We start from the raw sequence: 26286 nt of genomic DNA, 5'->3' as shown, positions 1-26286 counted from the left end.
CCGACGGCGCGAGTGAGAGTGGCCCGCTGCCCTGCTAACCAGCGCTTTCCCCGATTCGAGAGTGTTGCGAGAAGCCGGTAGTCCTTGTTTGATATTAATGATCCACGGTTCCAAAAAAGGGGGAAGCTGCCACGGAGTTCGCCGATTTCCGATAAATGGGGATTCCCTTGACGTCAATTATTTCAATAATGATTTCTCAATGGCTCACCCCTTGAGCACCAACAGTTCTTCAGAAGTTTATCATTTATTTCTTACGTTAGAAGTATTCCGCAACCATTTCGTCGAGATTTTTATTAAAAAATATATTTTTATTATTGGCGGATTTAATTCACTCGGTTTTCATTAAGAAAAAATCGATTTAATATTGGAAAGCCTAATTCACCCGATAGTTTCATTGAAAAAACATCGATTTAATATTGGAAAGTTTAATTTACCCGATATTTTCATTGAAAAAACATCGATTTAATATTGAGAAGTTTCATTCACTCGATATTTTCATTGAAGAAACATCGATTTCCTATTGGCAAGTTTAATTCACTCGATATTTTCATTGAAAAAACACCGATTTAATGTTGGAAAGTTTAATTCTCTTTAGTTTTTATTAAAAACATCGATTTAAAATTGAAAAGTTTAGTTCACCCGATAGTTTCATGGAAAAAACATCGATTTAATATTGAAAAGTTTAATCGTATATGTTTAATTTTTTTACCATGGTTTAATAACTAATTTAATAATATAATTTTTTCCAACGACGGATACTTGTCAATACAACATAATGTGTATAAATGTTTTTAAAAATAAAAATAGCACCATGAAGTATCTGTCGTTGGAAAAAATTATATTATTAAATTGAAAAGTTTAATTCACTCAATCATTTCATTGCAAAAACATCGATTTAATATTTTAAATTTTAATTTACTCGATATTTTCATTGAAAAAACATTTCTTTGTACAGCTGGTTAGTGATTTTCGAAAAACATTAGGTGATTTTCCACTGATTTATCACAATGTATCGGTAATTTCCACTGATTTCTTTCAACGATTTCCCGTAACTTCCTTCGATTGTACACCTGATTCTTAAAGTGACTAACCCTTCGTGGAAAGTTGAAACCCGAAAGCTCTAAATTTCATGTATTTCCAGTGATACAGAAAAGATGAATTGAGACTTTTTTGGGCAATACAATGCAAACATCATTCAAATTCTATTCAAATCTCGTATTCAATGGGAGGTTAAAAATAATTCTGAACTGGAAATTAAAGTTACACCCTATTGTACATATTCCAGCTTACGATTTTATGATTGATTAAGAAATCTCAATACAGCCGATACCCAAAATATCATAACGCTATTCCAAATAAAAGATACGAAAACATTAAACCGGAAAAATAGAAAGACTAGGAAACAACGCAACATCAGAACGACCACCTCATTGCAACATTCATGTAACTCGCGAAAGAGATCTTTTTTGGAGAACATTAGACTTGGAAGGTTTCTTCTTGTTTTGGAAAATCATGTGGGCGGCGAGGTAGGCAGTTCTAATCCTACAGCTTAGTATTTTAATTAATATTTAAATATTAAATTAATTATTTAGGCAATAATGATCACTTTATTAGCTTAAATTTAGGTAATAATGACCACTTTATTAGCTTAAATTTAGGCAATAATGACCACTTTATTAGCTTAAATTTAGGCAATAATGACCATTTTATTAGCTTAAATTTAGGCAATAATGACCATTTTATTAGATTAAATTTAGGCAATAATGACCATTTTATTAGCTTAAATTTAGACAATAACCCTTGAATTAAATTAAATTAATTATGTCATATTAATAATGACACAGTCATTAGTTTAATTTCTGACAACCCTTGAATTAAATTAAATTAATTATGTCATATTAATAATGACACAGTCATTAGTTTAATTTCTGCAAACTGCCGAATTAATTTTATTTAACTATCTAACATAATTTCTTCTCACGGAATCAATTAATATTAATAATGACACAGTCATTAGTTTAATTTCTGCAAACTGCCGAATTAATTTTATTTAACTATCTAACATAATTTCTTCTCACGGAATCAATTAATATCAAAAGAAATTTCGTTCTAAAGCGAGTTATTATATTTTTGCGCTCAAGTAGGGGTATAAGGCGTGCGTGAAAAGAGATCATTTCCTAGTTAGACAACAGACGCGCTGTATGCCCCCCTTTTCCATCCCCCCTATTATCAAATGGTATCACGATTAAAACTCTCCCCCAACTCACGCGTGAATCTCAACATTCACTTTCGCCCCTAACCCCATCAACTTTAAACTAACAGTTTAACGTAACGAAGTCGTACGCAGACTGCCCCCTGTCGATTTAGTTCTGGGGGTATTGTCAGGTGACATTATAACTGTGTTTCAAGCTACGGTATTAAAATCAGTGGAGCGTTCTAAGCAACACACTTTTTCGGTCTCATCCAGGAAATGCCCGTTTTTATAGATAGCAAAAACAAACCGGTATGCAACGGGGTTCGGACTCACGAAAATCCAATTTATATATATATATATAATGTTCGGTTTATATAAAAAAAATGTTGACGCTTATTTGATTAAATATTGTCCAAAATAAATAAATTTGGGTCCTCTACTATAGTCACCTACTACAGTCTCCTAGTACAATATCCAAGTACAGTCTCCTACTATTCTCTTACTACAGTGTCCTAGTACAGTCTCCTACTAAAGTCTCTTAATACAGTCTCCTACTACAGTCTCCTATTACAGTCAGATACTAGTATCTTAGTACAGTCTCTTACTAAAGTCTCTTAGTACAATCTCCTACTACAGTCTCCTATTACAGTCAGATACTAGTCTCCTAGTACAGTCTCCTACTAAAGTCTCCTATTACAGTCTCCTAGTACAATATCCTAGTACAGTCTCCTACTATTCTCTTAATACAGTCTCCTATTACAGTCAGATACTAGTCTCCTAGTACAGTCTTCTAGTACTGTCTCCTACTAAAGCCTCCTACTAAAGTCTCCTAGTACAGTCTCCTACTACAGTCTCATATTACAGTCAGATACTAGGCTCCTATAACAGTCAGATACTAGTCTCCTAGTAAAGTCTTCTAGTACAGTCTCCTACTACAGTCTCCTACAACAGTCTCCTAGTACAATCTCCTTCTATTATCTTACTACAGTCTCCCACTACAGTCTCCTACTACAGCCGACCAACTACAGTCTCCCACTACATTCAAATTAGTAAGCAGTAATGGGGTCTATGTTTTGGCGCGAAACGTAGCTTACACAAAATTTAAACCTATCTGAATTCATCCCGTGGGGCTAACCACTTCCTTCAATTCTGTACACCGATTACAGCGAGTACAGCCTTTGGTAGTGCTAAATCTGTAATCGATTACGTAATCACTTTAGTACAGTCAAAGCTACGGGATTGTACATCGATTACGGATAATGGTCAGCCCCTCGATTCATCTATACATTTTAAATTTAACAAATAAAAATAGAAATCCGATTAAACATTATATCTTTACATCACGATTTAAATGAATCATCCAAAACAACGCGAGAAAAAAAGTTGTCAACAAACCTAAATTTACGACAAATTTTTCGCAATATTTTCCGATTTGGAATTACGAAAACAAACGTGAAGAAACTTGATACCGACTGAAAGGCGTAACAATAAGAAGCAGTTTATACGTAATTCGAAGAAAACAAAAAGAAAATACGTTCTATTTCTAAAATGGAACGAATCAAATAAAGTTCGATTTCGCAAAAAAAAACGAGATAAACATTCACTTCAAGAAAATGAAAAGGAGACATTCGTCTTTGAGGAAACTCAAAGGACGGATACATATTGCGAAAAAAAGGGTTGAAATTTTAAGTGACTAGTACTCGGCAAACCTTTTCTGGGGGGGGGTCCACAATCGGAGACAAAACGTCCCGAGTTCAAACGTCAAGACTTTAGTGGGTCGATTTCATATTCAGCCCCCTCCTCGATTCTCCTCTTCTAAAGAATATAGAAAAAATGCAATGGTTATATAGAGGAATAAGCGCGTCATGGGATGGTATAAGCGGTGCTTCTCAATATTGGATTCACTTTCCATATAAAATACGTGACTGCATGCCACCTAGGAGCGATAAACACAGCACCTTACGCAAGGAGAACGCAGCTAGCCTTTAAAGCAACTGTCGGCTCTATCATTGCCACCTATATTATGAAAAAATAAAAATAATCAGCTAGGCTAATACCCAAGGCACCACCTTAGGCCTAAGTCATCAAGCAAAGAAAATCAAATTCAAAATAGCCAAATGATAACGTCGTCAGAGAACCTTTGTAGGGGATTATATTTCGACAACTTATACTTCATTTAGCGGGCTTTAACCTAAACTATATATCCCATGTAAAAATATTGTTTAAAATTACTGTAAATTCGCAACTTAAAAACAGCAGGCTTTTAATTCGGATTTTGATATTTCTAGTTTCGCAAATCATTTTAGGGGGCTGTTCGGGGCCCCTTCATCTAGATTTGAGGCCCCTACAGGCGAAATAAAAGTAGGCTGTAGCCTGCGTAGCCTACCCCTGGCGCCGCCACTGGATATTCGATGTAGTTTTGTCTAAGTACCGTCACGTACCCTACATCATTTTTGTTGAACAATGAAAAATGCTAGGAACCAGAACCGGAACCGACCTAGCGCAAATTTAAGAACCGGAACCGAGATAGTCCGAAAACATAGAACCGTTGCATCACTAATATCTATCTATCTATATATATATATATATATAGAAAGGGGCGCAAAATCTTATGCGGCGTGGGGGCGCTACTAACCCAAGCTCCGCCACTGCTGATTTTTCCCTCTTAAACCATAAGTTTATTATTCATAAATGGTTCAGTGAAACCAGGAGTATCTTGGAAAGAAAACTGCTAATTTTTTAAATAACTTTCTAAAACTATAAACATTTTATTGGTCAAAACTGGCATTAAAATCGAAATACATTTCTGATATTACTTCCTTCTGTTACTACTCGTTACGTACAAAAATTGTAGATTTCATAAATTCATTAAATTTTCGATTTTAATAATAATAATAATAATAATAATCAGCTATGCTAATACCCTTGGCACCACCTTAGGCCCAAGTCCTCTAGCGACTTATAATGCCTTAAACATGTGGCCGGGTAGTGCCACGCGAGCCAACAGCTCCCTACAATAACAACTAAAATCAACACTTGTTCAATTTAAATTGGGCAATCACGAGGGGTAAGACACTGTGCGAACTCGGTGTACACTGCCGTACCTTTGACAGTGCTAAATGGAACTCGCGAACTCTTGAAAATATGTACCTTTAACAGTGCTAAATGCACAAACTCGGTGTACAGATTATCGGAGACTGTCTTACCCCTCGTGCAATCCGTGTCATATCAATACCAAAATGTTAAGATTTGTCTTCCCCAACACCAAAAACGACCGTAACGATTCGAAGCATTTCGTCAACAACGCGAATCTGTAAGCGCGGACGAAAAATAAACGTCGACTTAGCTCCTTTATAAGTTCCGTCTTCCAACGACGCGATATGACGAAACGCGTTCGATCGTTTCGAAATATACAAGTACCACTTTTTACAAGTAGGCCTGAGATTATCTGACATTCATCCCGAACAAACTTCACCCCCCGCGCCGTCCTAGCTCTCTATGCCATATGAAACTACGAATCGACTCTCTTAAAGAAAAAACCTCTGATATTTGAAGAGATTTATAATTCCCGATGGACCCGGGGAGAATTTCGAAATTCAGATGGGTGCGTTCAGGAGAGCGATAAGGCGGACATTTTGATGGTGAAGAACTTCGCGATCCCCTGTGCGCGTTTAAGGACAGCCAGACAGGGTTTAATAAAGCCGGTTTGAACGATATCATCGACAACGTCTATTGCGCCATCGTACGCAATTTCTATTTAATGATATTAGAAAAAGAGTAGAATGAGATGTTAAGTCATCCGCCGTGAAGTTTCCCCGCCGTGATTTTGCCCAAGTTAAAAAATACACAAATCTACGTATTTTAGAATTGTATTAACTTTATAATTTCGGCCATGATTGTAATTTTTATAATTCAATTCCAGTTGGGAGCCCTGATTTAAAAAAATAGCTACGCCACTTTCCAACAATTAGTTTTATTGGTATTTTTTGTATATTTCTGTCACCTTTTTAATACATCAGATGTTTGTCAAATCTTTAGTAAATCCGATATTTTTAATATATCAGATATTTGGCCAACTTTATAATGCATCAGATATTTGACCAACTTTTTAATACACCAGGTATTTTTCATACTTTTTAATATATTAGATATTTTTCCAACTTTTTAATATATTAGCTATTTTTCCAACTTTTTAATATATTATATATTTTGCCAACTTTTTAATATATCAGATGTTTTTCCAACTATTTAATATATCAAATATTTTTCCAACTTTTAATATATCAGATATTTTTCCAACTTTTTAATATATCATTTTTCCAACTTTTTAATATATCAGATATTTCTCCAACGTTTGACTTTTCTGAAAGTTTTCGCAAACTTTTTACTTTACCGAAACTTTCGCCAACTATAACTTCTCCGAAAACCTTTCCCAAATTTTTAATTCAAAGAAAACTTTCGCCAACTTTTAATTTACTGAATTTGTTATTCCAATTTTTGGAATTTAGCCTACATCTTACCAGTAAAATAATAGTTCAAACCTACTTTAATAAAATACAGAATTTTTATAAAATCATTCGGAAAAGTTAATTATAAAATCTTTTATTTTTTTATATCGAAATCAATATGGTTTTTTATTTTAATTATTTTTAAACCTATAATTAATTTTTCAAATGAAAATTTATTGATAATTTTCTTGCATTGTTAATGTAAAACCAAAATCAAATTAATATGAATGAAATTTTTAGTTAATAATATAAAATAAATAAAAAAATAATTAATTTTTAGTATTTTCGTTCCAACAGCAAACATTTTGGAAATTTTTGAGAAATCCATAAAAGTATAATAAATGATTTAAATCATAAGATTTCATTTAAAAATCATTGGAATTCCATCGCGATTCAAATCAGACAATCCTGTCCATTTTTAGAGACACTTTTTGGTTGCAAACAATTTCACGAGAAATAAATTACTAAATAATTCCAAAATTAAAACAATTACATTTTCCTTTAACCGAAACCGAAGTGATTATCCTCTCTACAATCCCAGTTTTGGAAAAAGGAAATATTTAAGTGTTGAGTAATATCGAGAAATCGTCCCGAAAGAAAAACAAAAAATGGCAACCAAAACTGGAAAAAGCTCAATCACGCACACGTGCTAGTTGCGGCGGTATATGGCGACCGCGCATGCGCCGGCAAAAAAAGCAAAAGAAAATTAATCTGCGTTTTCCAGTGTCGAGGAGTCGATGACCGACTTACTGACCTAGAAAAAGAAATCGGGAAAACTCTTTCCATTTGACGACAGTGTACAGTCTGATTCCAAAACTAACCACCCTCTCTTTACCTTCTGTTACGCTAGAAAGATTTTCAAGTACAGTCTGTTTCAAAAGATTTATTTCACAGATCGAAAGCTGTTTGGAAGATACCAAGGGTACGTTCAACAGCGCTCATCGGACTCACCGATTACTAATCGGTGACATCGGTTTCCTACTGTACGCTTTTTCGCGTTTCCGGTTTTGACGTCACGATAGTCATCGGTTACTCACTGAAGTCATCGGCTGACGTAAAACTACTATAAAAGCTACGCCATTTTAAAAAACGCCGATGACTGAATAAAAGCGTTCAGCAACTTACGACGTCATTATGACGAAAAAGCTCATCGCTGGAAAATATCAAATCCATCGGGTTTTTTTTCCGTTGACTGCTACTGAACGTACCACTAAAGAACGGTTGTAGATATTCGGCTTTAGTCACCGTTGCCATACGTATGATAATTATAGTCTTACGATAATTTCAACAGTTTATTATGTACTATGTAGTAAGCTATTTTCAATGAATCAGCCTAAGCTATAGGGTCCACGTTGCCAAACGTACGATCATTATCGTGCACGTTGATAATTTTAAGCCGTACGATAATTTCAACGGTTTGCTATTTAGTAAGTTATTTTTGGATAATTCAGCGTAATCGTACGATAATGTACGATAATTTTCGATATAGGGTAAATCCGGTAAACATTTAAGCTATTAATAATTATTTTATTTTTTATGGTAATAAAGTTTTTTTTAATAGACTCAAATTGACTGACCAAATTTAACAGCAATATTCCGACCAAATTCCAATTTAACAGCAATATTCCGACAAAATTCCAATTTAACAGCAATAATAATAATGATAATAAAAATAATAATCAGCTAGGCTAATACCCAAGGCACCACCTTAGGCCAAATTCCAATTTAACAGCAATATTCCGACCAAATTCCAATTTAACAGCAATATTCCGACCAAATTCCAATTTAACACCAATATTCCGACCAAATTCCAATTTAACAGTAATATTCCGACCAAATTCCAATTTAACACCAATATTTCGACCAAATTCCAATTTAACACCAATATTTCGACCAAATTCCAATTTACAGCCAATTTTCAACCCTTATGATAACTATTTTTACTGAAATCGCTAATTTTTTATGACTTGCTTCAAACTGGATGTAGGCGTTATAAATTATGATTAGGCTTAAGCGAGGGTTAAGTCACTCTCGGATGACCTGTACACCGAGTTCGCATATTTAGTACTGTTAAAAGTACGGATTTTTAAGAGTTCACGAACTCTTATTAGCATAGTCAGAGGTACGACAGTGTACACCGAGTTCACGGAGTGACCACCCCTTGGGCTTAAAATCTTAAACCTAAAATATAATACCCTCAGAAAGTATATAAGTAATCTTTAGGTTAAAATGTCGATATATTTTATGTATAGAATAGTGGAAAAACCCTACAAATCATTCGCTATTATTATAATAGAAAAACATTTAAATGGCATCCCTTAGAGGTTCGATTTTTATGCTTTTATTTATACTAGATGGCGTCAGTTTAAGCCTTTTGGTTTATAGTTAGTGAAGGGGGACTGTTGGCTCAAGGTTCCTAGAAAAAAGCTATGCTTGCTGTTGGCTCGCGTGGCATGAAGGGCTTTCCACCACCCTCCTACGCATTGTAACCCCGCCACCTGAACTAACGGCTTTAAAAGTCGCTCCATGACTTAGGCCTAAGGTGGCGCCTTCGGTATTAGGCTATTAGTTAAGTTAGAAGAAACCTATGGACTGTGAGAAGGATGATAAAATACGCGAAAAAGATGATAAAATACGCGAGTTATTAGTAAGTTTTTTAATTTCTTCAAATTTGTTTAGGATTTAGCTATATTATCCCTTTTAATTATGGACTAATCTACTTTTTCGCGTATTTTATCACCCTATTAGGCTATTAGCCTAGCTGATTATTATTATTATTATTATTATTATTATTATTATTATTATTATTATTAGTAAAGGAATAACTACTCACTGAATTATAATCAAAATCACATTTAACACTATTCAAACTGTAAGAAAAGTAAATAAAACTAATTAAAAATTCCTCACAAAAGAAACATGGAAAATTAATAACTTTTTAGATAAGTTTAAATTTCTACATTTCACACTCTTGGCGCCATCTGGTAAGTCTTGCGGTATTTAAAAAATATCCCTTTAAGGATTTACTGTTTGGAAAAACCTAAATCTGCTCCCCAAAATATTCCAAAGTGGTTATAGCGCATCTGTTAAAAAAATCTTTAAATATTAAAAAAATTTATCGGGGAAATACTGAAAACCCGCAAATCAAAATTTCCCGTCACTATTAAAAGCCTATATATCTACGCTATTAAGAGAAGATAAATACTTCTAAAATTAAAACACCAAATCAAATTACACAAATCAACAAACAACTAACCAAAATAGAGTGCACTAAATAATAAATAACATGCAAAAACAAATACAAAGTAACATACAAAAACCAATAAAAAATAACATACAAAAATAAAAACAAATTGCATACAAAAATAAAAAATTACATTAAAAAATAAATAAATAATATCATTTAATTAATAGATTAAAAGTCAAAAAGACACTTAAATTTACATGTTTTATTTAAAGTCAATTAAAAAACTAGGCAGAATGACTAATTAACAGAAATGACAAGAAATAAATAACAAAAATAACATTTAATAAATAACAAAAATAACATTAAATAACAATAATGACAAAAATAACATTAAATAACAATAATGACAAAAATAACATTAAATAACAATAATGACAAAAATAACATTAAATAACAATAATGACAAAAATAACATTAAATAACAATAATGACAAAAATAACATTAAATAACAATAATGACAAAAATAACATTAAATAACAATAATGACAAAAATAACATTAAATAACAATAATGACAAAAATAACATTAAATAACAATAATGACAAAAATAACATTAAATAACAATAATGACAAAAATAACATTAAATAACAATAATGACAAAAATAACATTAAATAACAATAATGACAAAAATAACATTAAATAACAATAATGACAAAAATAACATGATATTAAATAACATGAAGCAAAAATAACGTGATATTAAATAACATGAAGCAAAAATAACGTGATATTAAATAACATGAAGCAAAAATAACGTGATATTAAATAATATGAAGCAAAAATAACATGATATTAAATAATATGAAGCAAAAATAACATGATATTAAATAATATGAAGCAAAAATAACATGATATTAAATAATATGAAGCAAAAATAACATGATATTAAATAATATGAAGCAAAAATAACATGATATTAAATAATATGAAGCAAAAATAACATGATATTAAATAATATGAAGCAAAAATAACATGATATTAAATAATATGAAGCAAAAATAACATATTAAATAATATGAAGCAAAAATAACATATTAAATAATATGAAGCAAAAATAACATGATATTAAAAAATATGAAATAAATAACAAAAATAACAAGAAATAAAACCACAAATTACAAGAAATGAAAACCAAAAATTATAGTAAATAAAACAAAAATGACAAGAAATTAAAACCAAAATATAACATTAAATAAATAACCAAAATAACATGTAAAAAACCTAAAATAACATGAAATAACAAAAGATGCGAGTCTCTCCAAGCGTATCTCTACACTTCCTACCATAAATATACATAGACACATCTGCTAATATTGCGTAGAAATAGGAAATTTGTAAAACTTTGAATACCTCTTCCCTCCCTGTCTTCCTCATTTGGGGGTTATAAACAGATGCCCCCCTGCCTCATTCTTTCGCGTTTTTATCAATCTCGACTGGTAAAGCAGCCGTTGCAAGCTTCCGGAACCAAAACCTTAACACGCGCCGCAGAAAGTAACTACCGGTCTCTCCGTCGTGTCATTTCCGTATGCAACCGACACACTCGGAGGAAGTTGGAAATTAATCTAGACACTAGACCCGGGGAAGTGCTTCAACCGCCCGGGAAAATGATCATTTGCCAAAGTAATTATATTTCGCCACGGGGTGAAAACAATGGAAAATTATCGATAAATAAGGTGCGATTTCAGTGTTGCCACAAGATTTTCCAATTTAAAATCCCTTGTCAATTTTTCACGACCTTTTTAAGGGCAAAATTAGACAATTTTTAACTTTGATTTCAATTTTATAAGAACCAAATGAATTTCTTCAGCCTATATTTTAGAATAATCATACCAATTAAGTATGACAATAAACAAAAATTGTCTTTGAACTGAATAGACCTTTCCATAAAATGTTCCTTACGGTAAGAGGGAGAAGGAAAACGTTTCTGCAAGGATGATTTAGATCAACGTTATATATATTCATGGACGAATCAACTAGTTGATTCGTCCATGATATATTACTTCTTGACTCTTGAGCTCGGTATGTCGTCTGCTACCGAGTGTAAGTATTTACAAAACACTTCGGATTAAAATTAATCCAAGTTATATTAATAAATTTGTTATATCAAATGTTTAAAGTATAAAAGTATTTCGTTTACTCAACTATAGTCATAAAAGGAGAGGATTTAAATATTTAAAATAACGAAAAATTTAGCACGGTTTCAACATTGAGTTGGGAATATTAATCTAGAGATCCAATCAAATTTGCTCCCCGCGAAACAAATTTTTAAAAATTACGAATGTGCCGTCTCCTCTAAAATGACGAGAAAAGGTTATCATATAACCCGTGACGCCATCCATTATTTTTGAAAAACAAATCTTTTTGCCGGAAAACGCGTCTTATTTGAACGAACCATTGAGAGATAGACGGCGCCACTGGTAGATTGATAAAGTTTTCTCGTCATTTGGGAGCAGACGGCAGTATTCTTATTTTTTAAAAACTTGTTTCGCGAAATACTGAAATCCGACGTTTTGATTGGACCTCTAGATTAATATTCCCAACTCAATGGGTTTCGATGATGTTTAAAATTGTTTATAGAGTGTTGTCGTCTGAAACCTGCGACGTCACCATTGTAATTTACCTATTGATAAAAAACGGTTACTGTCATGGCGGCCACTATTAACACTACAGCTGTGACGTTACAAGTTTTCAAAATCGTATCAGACGACAAAACTATAGCCTTTTGAACTAAGGCTTAACATTTCACTGCCAGCCACAGTACTAGTAGTGTATCAGGTAAAGATTGTTGTTTATCATAAAATACTAGCTAATAAATATCTAAGTATTAACAATACTTTTACAGAGTTGATATGAGTATTGCAATAATAATTCATTTAATTAGTATCGAAAATAATTTAAAATCAGTTTGAACTCCGAAGTCACTAAGCCTAACCCGAGTTCTGTGTAAAATGTTTGGGGAAATCTTACCGGAAAATGCAAAAAGTACAGCCAGCTTTTTATTTAGTTTTAGCGAATTTGGTGGTTGGTGACGTAGAAAAAAAAACAGTGTAAGCACGTAGAAATATTTTATGGAAAATAAATTATTAGTTAAGCACAGAGTCCCCTAGTGTCTAAATATGTACATGGCGTATTATGCCACTAACAACGTTCGCTAGGAAAATTTAAACAAATTATGGAGTATTATACATTTTTTTGCTAGGCTAATACCAAAGACACCACTTTAGGTCCAAGTCATCCAACAACTTTTATTGCCTTTAATTCCGGTGGCCGGGTTAAATTGCGTAAGAGGGTGGTGGAAAGCCCTTCATTCCAAGCGAGCCAACACTTACTATTAACGTTAACCTCAACAAGTTTTTATAGAAAGGGGAAACCGAAGAACTCGAGGGAAAACCCCATTAACTAGTGGGGAGAGAACTTGTAAACCCTACGCAGAAAGAGTTGTATATTATAAGTTTGATTCTTCAAGTTATGAATTTACTATAAAGTGTCTATTTCGACCTGTTTTTTGTCCAAATAAGCCTGATCCAAGTTTGACCTGTTTTTCGGATGAAAATAGTTAACTTTTAAGAGGGATGCTATTTCCACACGAAACACAGACGGAAATAGCAACGATCCTTGATTTCCCCCGACTTTTTAGCCTGAAAAAAAGTTTAAAGTTAATCTCACTGCCCAGTTTGGAGAAATATACCTACGATAAAAGTATCAGCCTAATTATTAATTTTGAAGTCGATAGATGGCAGTGCGATTAATGAAAACTTTCTTAGAAAGAAAGGGTAGAAAATGAAGAATATTTGAACGCGGAAGGATACAGTAATCTCTGATAGGTAAATTAAATAGATCTAATCAAAGCCGGGCACGTGGTTGACGTCCCGCTGTTAGTCATAGACAAAAGGAGCCAAAATTGTCGCTTTAAATCTTATAGATATATTTATATATCCGTGAGTGGTCACGAAAGGGTTGGCAAACCTACACCGTGGATTAGATACATTATTGCATATAAAGTATAATAAAGCAGTGTTTCCAGCGTAGCGTGCAGGCGAAAAATGAACGGAAATAGCCGATTTTGGCGCCACCTGGTTTATAGAAATATTATTTAAAACCTGGAGAGAAAAACTACAATATTTCTGTATAAACTCAGCCGTTCATGTTTTTGTTTCATTCGCGGAAGTCGATCGCAGCGCCGCGTGCTGGTCAAAGCCTTAAACAGACAACTTCCGAAGTTCTGACAACTACACGCATCGGCCAGGTGTTGAAAGGGTAGCTCGTTTCTTCAACAGATAAAGTAAATTTAAAAAAAAAATAATTTTGGTGAACTTAACTTTAAATATTTATTTTTCTTGGAAGTTATAAACGCGAGCTTCCTAAAGAAGATTAAATTTTAGGTTAAAAAGGATAATACATATTTCTGGAGAAGATCCTTTCACATTGGTAACGCCATTAGAGTTTGATTTTTAAATACACGAAGTCTTAGCAGATGGCGCCTGCAATCTCAAATGTAGAATTTAATTTTTTTTTAAATCCCAATTATTCATGTTTTTTTTTATGCTGGATTTTTACCGAGTTCAACTTTTGTTTATATTTTAGGTCAAATAGACACATTTCGCAAGGGAGAAGCTCCTTTCACGGGAGCATGATGACTGGAGTAACACCGAGCGGGGTCCGTCACTTCAAGGAATCATGTACAGGCCCTGATCGCAGGAATCTAGGCGGGAATCATCAATTTTTCAGAATCAAAAAATCGTGTTCGAATCATGGAATCATAAGGGAATCAACTTCGAATCCTGGAATCACCTCTAGAATCAGCTAGAATCATCCCCGAATTGTGGAATCATACCTGGAATCTGGAATCATACCCAAATCATGGAATCATACCGAATCATGCTGGAATCATACCTGAAATCTTACCAGGAATCTGGAATCATACCCAAATCATGGAATCATACCGAATAATGCTGAAATCATACCTGGAATCTGGAATCATACCGAATAATGCTGAAATCATACCTGGAATCTCGAATCATACCGAATCATGCTGGAATCATACCTGGAATCTGTAATCATACCCAAATCATGGAATCATACCGAATCATACTGGAATCATACCTGAAATCTTACCTGGAGTCTGGAATCATACCCAAATCATGGAATCATACCGAATCATGCTGGAATCATACCTGGAATCTGGAATCATACCCAAATCATGGAATCATACCGAATCATGGAATCATACAGGAATCATACCTGGAATCTGGAATCATACCCAAATCATGGAAACATACCGAATCATACTGGAATCATACCTGGAATCTGGAATCATACCCAAATCATGGAATCATACCGAATCATGCTGGAATCATACCTGGAATCTGGAATCATACCCAAATCATGGAATCATACCGAATCATGCTGGAATCATACCTGGAATCTGGAATCATACCCAAATCATGGAATCATACCGAATCATACTGGAATCATACCTGGAATCTGGAATCATACCCAAATCATGGAAACATACCGAATCATACTGGAATCATACCGAATCATACTGGAATCATACCCAAATCATGGAATCATACCGAATCATGCTGGAAACATACCGAATCATACTGGAATCATACCCAAATCATGGAATCATACCGAATCATGCTGGAATCATACCTGGAATCTGGAATCATACCCGAATCATGGAATCATACTGAATCATACTGGAATCATACCTGGAATCTGGAATCATACCCAAATCATGGAATCATACCGAATCATGCTGGAAACATACCGAATCATACTGGAATCATACCTGGAATCTGGAATCATACCCAAATCATGGAATCATACCGAATCATGCTGGAAACATACCGAATCATACTGGAATCATACCTGGAATCTGGAATCATACCCAAATCATGGAATCATACCGAATCATGCTGGAATCATACCTGGAATCTGGAATCATACCCAAATCATGGAATCATACCGAATCATGGAATCATACTGAATCATACTGGAATCATACCTGGAATCTGGAATCATACCCAAATCATGGAATCATACCGAATCATGCTGGAATCATACCTGGAATCTGGAATCATACCCAAATCATGGAATCATACCGAATCATGGAATCCTACTGAATCATACCTGGAATCTGGAATCATACCCAAATCATGGAATCATACCGAATCATGGAATCATACTGAATCATACTGGAATCATACCTGGAATCTGGAATCATACCTGGAATCTGGAATCATATCGAATCATGGAATCATACCGAATCATGCTGGAATCATACCTGGAATCTGGAATCATACCCAAATCATGGAATCATATCGAATCATGGAATCATACCGAATCATACTGGAATCATACCGAATCATGGAATCATACCGAATCATACCGAATCATACTGGAATCATACCTGGAATCTGGAATCATATCCAAATCATGGAAACATACCGAATCATACTGGAATCATACCTGGAATCTGGAATCATACCCAAATCATGGAATCATACCGAATCATGCTGGAATCATACCTGGAATCTGGAATCATACCCAAATCATGGAATCATACCGAATCATGGAATCATACCTGGAATCTGGAATCATACCGAATCATGCTGGAATCATACCCAAATCATGGAATCATACCGAATCATTCTGGAATCATACCTGGAATCTGGAATCATACCGAATAAGCGCGTGGAATCACGGAATCACTTAATCAGTGCGAAATCATAGAATCAACGTGGAATCACGGAATCCAGATGGAATCACGAATATTTGGAATCAACAAGAATCAACTCTAAGATTCCTTGATTCCGTATCTTGTACACATTTTCCTTAAGTGACGGACCCCTCGAGTAACACCGTAAGAGCTGGTTTTTTAAATACACGGAATCTTACCAGATTAAATTATCCAAAAACCGCTTAAAAAATATTTTTATGCAAAATATTTCCGGAGTTTAATTTTTGTTTATAATTTTTACATTGCTTAAAATAATGTAACAAATATGTATTCCATTTTCACCAAAAAGTTTAATATGGCAACATATAGTATAAATAACAACATTAAAATAAAACCTATAATGGCTGTAATTATCGTATTTCGAAGGTTTTGAAGGAGTGTAAAATTACACCATCTCAACCACTATTTTTTTAGTCATTAAAATCTTGCCAATTGACCAAAATTATTGGAGGGTAGCTACCCCCTCTCAAATCCCCCCCCCAAAAAAACCCCTGACAAATGAAGTTAAATATTTAAAAACAATTACCAGGGTAAAATAGGTTTCAAACAATAGAAATTCTTAAAACGGTAATTCGAACAAGAGCAAAAAAACAATTATATTTTAAAATATTTTTACAAACAAGTGAAAATAATCTAGAATTTTTGTTTGCATTTTCATGCATAAATATTTGCCATTTTGGCGCGAAAAACCAACCGAATTGGCGTAGCCCAAGGCTGTGACCCTATTTACGAGAGAAATTAGTAAGCCCGTTCATCCGTAGAAGAAAGAAAAGAAAAAAAACTCCGGCTTTCTCACACGTTAGCTAAATAAAATAAAAAACCAGCCCAATATTTCGCGCCAAATTTTACCGCGCTTCGAAGAAAAAAAATTAAAGAAAAATTGCAAAAAAAAACATAATCGGATATTTAAAGCGTTTATCAAACAATTTGAAAGAAGTTTCCCTGTATAATTTATTTAATTTTATTTATCCTCTATGACTGCCCTATTAAGAGTTACAATTTTTTGCCTACAGCGTCGTATAAAAAAATTAATTACGCTATTTCTAATTTAATTCAATTTTATAATTTGTCATAGGAGATAATTTTACTTTACATTTTTTTAACAGGAACAAAAATCTGCCGTACTAGTATACCTCAAATTATAAAGTAAAAGTACTTTACGGAAAACCACGCAATTAGCGATTTTGGCGCCATCTACAGGACACTAAATGCTTCTGAATATTCAAAGGATAAATTCCATTTACGGTTTTGGATCTCAAATTTATGTTGCGTATTTTTGTTTCCAGTTACTTATCTATTAATGTAACACGTCAACTTTACGTCACACCACACTTAAGGTATTTAATTATACACTTATGATAATACATATACCACATACAGTTGTTAATTATTGGTGTTATTAAAATATTTAAAATGATATGCAACCTCGGTGAACATGCTCTGGTGGGAAGCACGTGATTTTGTTAGTAGTAAACTTTCTAAGTGGGATGAAAGGTGTTATTGGCACTTTCAAATAAAATCATCGTGTAATTACGTGGTACTACTTTATCTAGACCCTAAACCAGTTCTATAGGTAATACCAGAAATTTATAATACATATTTTAGGAGAGAAGTACCCAGATTCCATTGGGCGAGAATTTCCCACCAAATCGCGGGTGTACGATACATCGGTGGCTCCGGCCTCCAGTCTCCGGTGCCGGAGACCCGTGATATCTATGGAGACTGGAGGCCTCTAATCATGATGGAGACCTGGAGACTGGAGGCTCAACCTTCCTGTGGAAACTAGAGGACCGGAGACTGGGGTTCAAACATGTTGCCAACGATACATCGGCGGCTACGGCCTCCAGTTTCAGTCTCCGAGACCGGAGACCCGCGATTTTTATGGAGACTCTAGGCCTTTAGTCACGATGGAGACTGGAGACAAGAGGCCTCTAGCTGTGATGGAGACTGGAGACAAGAGGCCTCTAGCCGTGATGGAGACTGGAGACCTGAGGCCTCTAGCCGTGATGGAGACTGGAGACCAAAAGTGTTGCCAATCTATGAATTGTGTATACGGTATACCACATCAATGCGCAAAATTTACCGCGTTTATTACTTCACGGAAAGACTAATATGTCAAAATTACACTGCGCAGGGATATTTACCTATTAATAAACCATATTTACTCGATGAAATGGTATTAGAAAATCAATGTATGGCAGTCCTCTTCGCGTACTTTTTTTTTACGCTAAATTGTTTTCGCAAAATCAATGGGAGCCTGTGAAGGTACATGTTTCAAGTTTTCAAGCGAATAAGATTAGCAGGATTGGTAGATGAATACTTCTCTCATAAGAAATGTGTTATTTACTTCTGTTACTAATAAGTATTTTCGGCTCACTTAATGGGAACTGCGAGAGACTCAATTAATTGATTAATTCGTGTTTTAAAATGACAAATGGCCCGCTTAGAAGTTGAAAATCCTGCAGTTACGTGAGCTTCTCACATTTAACACTAGGTGGCTCTATGTTAACTGAAAAGTCTACTTCTTACAGACTTGGAAATAGCGGGAGTCCTGGGGCCAATGGCTCTTAAAAAAATCAGGGGGCCCTTAAAATAAATCATTCGAAAGGGGGTTGCGGGCCACCGGGGCCCCCAAAGTTTATTAAAAATAGTTATAAAAAACCTCAGGGAAACTCTGGAAAATATTTTACGCCATCTCAGAAACACTGTTTTCCTACCATAGTCGAGAGCGAAATCTAGAGTTAAAGTTAACGTTTTAAAGTTTGCTTTAAGTAACGTAACAAATTTCTATTCTCGTATTTTCCCTCCCTATTTTTAAAATGTTTCCCCCATTTCACCCCTCCCCCTAGACCAGTGGCCCTCAATAAAAATAAACTTAGAGGGGCCGGGAGACCATAGGGCCCCCGTTAAAAATATCACTATTTCCAAGTCTGACTTCTTACATTGCCTACGAGATGGCTCTTAGTTATCAGAAAAGCTTACTTCTCACATTGCCCACTAGGGGTCCCTACGTTAACTGAAAAGTAAATTTATCACATTGCCCACTAGATGGCTCCACGTTCACTGAAAAGTCTACTTTTCACATTGCCCAGTAGATGGCTCTAAATTCTCTGAAAAATCTACTTTTCACATTGCCCAGTAGATGGCTCTAAGTTCTCTGAAAAGTCTACTTCTGCCATTACCCAGTAGATGGCTCTAAGTTCTCTGAAAAGTCTACTTCTCACATTGTCCAGTAGATAGCTCTACGTTACCTGAAAAGTATAATTATAAAATGAGCCTGCGCAATTTTAGTTTCTTTTTAAAAGTAAACCTTGCAACCTTTCAACGAGGAACTATTTCTTCAATTTTAAGGATGCCGCAATAAAAACTAAATAAACGACACTTTTCAAAAGTGATCGGTAAAGGAAAAAAGGGTAATTATTAAGTGCGGTGGCGCCGGCTTTAGTCTATTGCCTGGAGGTGCAATAAAATGGATATATTAAACATTATAATGGGGATAAGAATTATACTGCGTGATTTAAATATGAATAACGTCACAAAAAGGGGGGGGGCGCTTCTCGAAGAAGTAAGTAACTAACAAATAATTCGTAAAACAAAAATAAAACCTCAAATAGGTCAGCTGACATTGACCGCGAAAAATACCCGAAGAACCTTGGGGTGGAGTCAATGAATCATTTTTATTCAAATTAGGACAGGTTTACTTCTCCTTTTTTTTTAATTACAAAAACCTTTTTCCTTTCTTTTCATTTTGAAAATACGTGTCAGAAAATGTCTCATCAAATTAAAATTTGTTTCGTTACAAGATTAGTTTAGAAAATAAATGTGTATGGCTTAGAGCGCCCCGCAATTACCCTAGCGGTTGAAATTGAGACCACGCCCCAGCTCTATTTTATTTTGATCAGAGATTGTAATGCCTACGCTTCAAGTTCAACGTACTAAATAATCTGTAGATACAACCGAAAAAAGAACCCACCCAATCGTATTTATTTTGCGCGCACCTGAAATTCGATCCCCGTGCCGTTTTGAAAGAGGCCTTATTTAGGAATTCGCCGCCAAATAGCTCAAGTTTTCAATTTCTAAAAATTATCTTGAAAACATTTCTGTTAGTGCAAGCTCAATTTTTTAGGGATCGAATCAGATATTAAATATTTGTTTTCTAATCACGTCGAATACAAAATCTAATATTTAAAACGTCGAATACCTAATCGAATATTTAAAACTTCTATCTAATCGAATATTTAAGACTTCTACCTAATCGAATATTTAAAACGTCAAATACCTAATCGACTATTTAAAACTTCGAATACCTAATCAAATATATATAACGTCAAATACCTAATCAAATATATATAACGTCAAATACCTAATCGAATATTCAAAACGTCAAATACCTAATCGAATATTTAAAACGTCAAATACCTAATCGAATATTTAAAACGTCAAATACCTAATCGAATATTTAAAACGTCGAATACCTAATCGAATATTTAAAACGTAGAATACCTAATCGAATATTTAAAACGTCAAATACCTAATCGAATATTTAAAACGTCGAATACCTAATCGAATATTTTAAACGTCAAATACATAATCTAATATTTAAAACGTAGAATATCTAATCGGATATTTAAAACGTCGAATAGTTTGGTCGGGTATCTTTGAATGAAAAAACTGGGCTAGTTAACAGATCGAATATCAAATAGTATTTCGAAAATCAAACAATTTGGCGTATTTATTTATACAGTTTTTGTTTTATTTTTAGTCTGGTGTTCTTGGAAATTTCAAGAGACCTAAGAGCTAAAGGAGCGCCACCACACGTACCATTCGGCTTTGAAACTCAACAATCAAGAAAAACCAACCGTTTATTCGACATGGTTTGCAAACCATCGGAAATATCAAATATTTTTACTGCCTTTTTCGAATATTCGACTATTTATCCGGGAAAATACGAATATTTGGTATTCGATCAAATTAATTTCTGTATCCAAATATCTTGGCAAACTCGATTAATTAAAGTAATTTAAAGGATAATTTAACATTACAACCCCGAATTTTCCAAGGGTGACAAGCACTTATTAGGGAAAAACTATCTACAGCTAAAAAATATCTTAAATTTCTCATGCCTCTAAAGAAGATTAGGCCCCCAGTGCACGTTTTTAACACATTTCTCCATGACCTTGAAATAAGAGTTACGCAAAAACCAGCAATGGGTAACGAAGCCACCAGCTTTCAAGGCCGCTGGCTGGATTTGGATGCTGATGAAAATTGTCTCGAGATAAATGTACGAAAAATAACTTTTCCTGTATGTCAATTTTTATTAACATTGTAATTACACTCGTATTATGAAGGAAAGTAGAAAAACATAAAAGTGGCGTTTTTGCCCCCCTCCAGCCCCTAATACTGGTTGTTACCTAAAAATAAACCATATCTTTGTGATAAGATTTAAATTACTTTTTTCAATTGTTTTTCTACTCTGATAAGAAGAATCAACACGTTCCTATCCACACTTATATCACAATGATGAAAACGCCGCCAATTTTCAAGCCAAGGCCCAATTGATCGATTTCCATCCACTTTTGGTTTAGCTTATTTCGCTGCTTTTTACCCTAACATGGCAAAATGAATAGCTTATTTTTAAAATGGGGAATTCTGTTATTTTAGCGTTTTTCTCGCTTTTGAGAAAAATATCTCAAAAGGCGACGTTTAAGGCTAAGATTTAAGTCTTGGGACTTGATTTAAACACAGCTTCAATAGTCCAATTTCATGGCAAATCGAAACAAATTCTAAAATTACGCCAAAATTTTTATGACGTATGCCATTTCTTTTAAGTACTTAAGTTCTCTCTCCCAATAGGGAAATATCACTCCGTAGCTTTGAGCATGGCCGCCATTGTGGGGGGAAATTTTTTATCAATAGGAAAAAGGACGGGTGACGTAGTGGCACGTCATACTGTAAACTCCCTATATGTAAACGCGTTTTTTCACGATTCGATGAAACGGCAAAATCACAAACGTCATATTTAAAACTTTTATTTTGAAAATGTAAATTACTTTTTCAATTTAGATAGATCCACGTAGCGGCTTACGCCTATATTAAAAGGTGGGTAAAAATGTCCACACACCCTGCGAAATTTGAATTTATATGAAAACGAATTTATTGTCTTGCGTAGTTTCGTGTTTTCAGTTTAAAATCGCCTGTATTTCAGACGACGTGTAACGAAATAACAGTTTCTTATTGGACTTTCATATAAATTCAAATTTTGCTGGGTGGGTCGTTATTTTTACCTACCTTTTAATAATAATATTAGTTCCATGGGAGTAAGGTAATATTAGTTCCATGTGAGTAAGGTAAATAAAAGCCTATGACGTCATTTTACCCCGATTCTGTGATTTAATAGTTCAGTCACTGTCCCCCACCTATAACATACCCCAGGGCACTTTTCAGGTCAAGGGTTAGTAAATGGAATAAACAAAATCCAGTGATTTTATCGCTTTTAAAAAAAAAAGCTTTACGCTTAGAATTTCCTGAATATTACAATATAAGTAGATAATAAAATGTGAATTGGGTGGGGAGACAAAACTAGCTTAAAATTTCCATGTTATTTTATGGAACCAGTTTCAGACAAGGACTACTAGTTCTAAAAAAATTAATATGAATATTTTATGAATAATAATTTATATAAAACAATATAACATTGCATTAACAATGTACACATTTTAATTAAAATAAAGTGTTTACAAAGTATCAACAACTTGCATTACATGTACATTAATTTCTAAAATATAAAAGCAGTGTTAAAACTGACTAGTACGTTCTTATTAAACACTGCCACTTAACAATATGTCTTTCATTTAATAGCAAGATATTCCTCGAATTAAAAGCAGTGTTAAAACTGACTAGTACGTTTTTATAAAACACTGCAACTTAATGTGTCGTTCATTTAATTGCAAGATATTTCACAAATTTAAGGCCTTTATTACGGATAAGGCAATATAATCCATCACAGACCAGTGATTCAGGGTAGGGTTGCCGACTAGGCAATAAACTTTGCCTATGTTCCCAAAAAGTGCTAAAGCAGCCCTACCAATATTATATAAAACTCTCAAAAGAAACGTTTTTGTACACGTGATATATAATTATTTATATATATAACAAGTTGTCTAGCATTGTGATATTTTATGTCCTGAGATTTAAAGTAATTAAAAGAATACAAATAGCAGCGCATTTACCACTAAATACAAAGAACAAAGTGGAAAACACCACTTTTCTCTGAGAATAATAAAAAAGAATACTGAAAAAGTAATGATTGATTACAAATTAGTTGCCACAGAGGGAAAAAATTGTAAGTTTGATTCCTCCTAGATAATTTAGCTTTAATTATAATTTTACGAATGAAATATACGAAAAATAGAGGCAATTTGCTTGCGGCAAATTGGGCACGCGTCTTGCCTTTTTAACAGCAGTCTGCCGCAAGCTGTGCATGTGCAAAGGTGGTGGCAAGGATGCAACACGCAATTTCTCTCTTCATCCATACAAACTACGCAATCTTTATCACCAACGCCAGCATTTCCTCCAAATGCTGAGTCTAAATTAATAAATTTTGTAAATTAAATTTTACTTAAAAAATATTAAATATATAAAAATTTACATCACAAATTTAAAATACTCGATCTCTCGACCAATTTTGAGCGCTCGCACATCACTACTTTTTACGACTTTTTAATGTGTTATTAACTTGAATATAGAAATAATAAGTTTACCGTATGTGGTGTTTAATGCTGAAGAAATCGCAACTTTATTTGCCAGATCAGGCACTCCAAAATTAGGTCGTCCTCTAATTAATTTACTTTGACGTACTTGCTGCATATGAGCTAAAATAAAAAATTTAAATTATCAATATCAACTTGGTTATCTATAATTAAAGTTATAAACCATACCTAGTCGCCTAGCTTCTCTTTGTTCTTCCGAAAGAACCAAGGGCTCGGAACCAGAACGGAAAAAGGCAGTTTTACCCATTCTTTCTAACAAATCTAACACTATTAAGTAGGAAAATATTGTATTAACCACAGATAAATTTTAACCTAGTTATCATAAAGTACCTTTCTTAAGAGTTTGTACTGAGGTAGATTCGCACGGTACAACTTCAACTTCGGGAATACAATAAACAGGATATAAGAAACGAATACCCAAACATCTCTAGAATAGATAAAGATAATTAATTTTCGGAAAACATACACTTATAAATTATAAGTAAACAATACCTCTTTATGGGCAGCTCTATCGATAATATCATCAACCCCCAAAACCATCGCACATGTACCAATCACAGTGTCTTTTTTACAACAATGAGAGATTCCTTAAAAAACATACATTTTAGTATTTTACAATTAGCTTAACAGAATGGTATTGAAAACTGACTTTCAAAAATATCTTGTTTAGCTGCCAAATCTTCAGCAATAACTTCAAAAATGAACTCGGCACCTTTAACTGCATCTTCAAGACGACTTAAACTAAATACTTCTCCCTAATAGTGGTAAAAAACCTACTTTTATTAAAAATGAAACTAAAAATACACATTTCACACTGATTTTACCACAAATTCAGACTGGACCAATAAACCATCCTCTCTCAGCATTTTTCTGTCTTCTTTTAGTCGTGGTCGCAGTCTATCAAGAGCATCCATACTTTGGTCAAATACACGTACTTCGTGTCCATAATAGGCTAGTTCACCTGTAAAATGTGTGGTTTTCTTTTTAATTCACATTATTTTCATTATATAATTAAATGTTACCTGCTACTTTAGAGCCTAAAGTTCCACATCCAATAACTGCAACTTTCACCATTTTACCGTAATTTGGTTACTTGATCAACAGACTTACGACCATAATCATACAAATTTTCAAGAGAAGAAAAAAATTAAATTACAGGATTTAATTTATACCAATAATTACTCATAATTGAGTCAGAATAACGAGTTGTCTTAATCAGCGTCAAACCGTGTCGCTAAACAAAGATGACTCATATTTTACTCACTACCCCTGATGAAAGGTCAAAGGGTTTTGATCATAGAGATAGAAAAGAAATAGAGGCACTATTGTATCTGGCGAAGTTGACCGCGAGTGCCGACCCCCTTTTCGACAATGTAGGAAGCCATGAGATGGACAGATTACGTGGCGCCATCGCTGCGCGGTGAAATGAAATACATTATGCCTTTTGGAAAATCAACTGTCATTTGATGTAAACAAAGGAAGGATAGATGGCGTTGCAAATTCTGCCCATCTCCGCTTTCATACATGCGTGGGGGGGGGATGAATTTTCCCGGTCAAAAACAAGGGTGCCTTAACGCGGTAATCTTCCCTCTATTTCTTTTCTATCTCTATGGTTTTGATTAAAAGTTGAAAACTTGGCGACATCTAGCAGCCAAAATTTATATTAAAAGTGGTGACATCTAGCAGAAAAGTATTAATTATGTAATACCAGGGGCAGCATTGCCAGTTCCTGAAACTCAAATTATCGTACCACAGCTAAAAAATTATCGATCTCAGAAAAAATTATCGTATGCCTGAAAACTGGCGGTAGATTTAAA

General features: G+C 34.0%; 1 protein-coding gene across 1 annotated transcript; it reads right to left on the bottom strand.

Moving 5' to 3' along the window:
- Positions 1-23481: 23481 nt before the first annotated feature.
- On the bottom strand, positions 23482-25725 carry LOC149951881 (uncharacterized). Its single transcript, XM_090170147.1, has 8 exons — positions 25492-25725; positions 25294-25430; positions 25119-25224; positions 24962-25056; positions 24800-24896; positions 24638-24736; positions 24461-24571; positions 23482-24285 (listed from the first exon to the last, which is right to left on the bottom strand). The coding sequence occupies exons 1-8, from the start codon at positions 25541-25543 to the stop codon at positions 24086-24088; spliced, it is 897 nt and encodes a 298-aa protein (XP_090026273.1). The 5' UTR covers positions 25544-25725; the 3' UTR covers positions 23482-24085.
- Positions 25726-26286: the final 561 nt, after the last annotated feature.

The sequence above is a fragment of the Leiobunum rupestre genome, chromosome 3 (genome assembly GCF_980474605.1).
Source record: "Leiobunum rupestre chromosome 3, qqLeiRupe1.1.hap1, whole genome shotgun sequence".
Lineage (NCBI taxonomy): Eukaryota > Metazoa > Arthropoda > Arachnida > Opiliones > Sclerosomatidae > Leiobunum > Leiobunum rupestre.
This window is presented reverse-complemented; position numbering and strand designations above follow the sequence as displayed.

Coding starts and splice junctions, on each gene's coding strand:
- LOC149951881 (XM_090170147.1), bottom strand. CDS start 25,543: ATGGTGAAAGTTGCAGTTATTGGATGTGGAACTTTAGGCTCTAAAGTA. Junction 25,431..25,491: donor TTTAGGCTCTAAAGTAGCAG/GTAACATTTAAT, acceptor CACATTTTACAG/GTGAACTAGCCTATTATGGA. Junction 25,057..25,118: donor TAAACAAGATATTTTTGAAA/GTCAGTTTTCAA, acceptor ATGTTTTTTAAG/GAATCTCTCATTGTTGTAAA.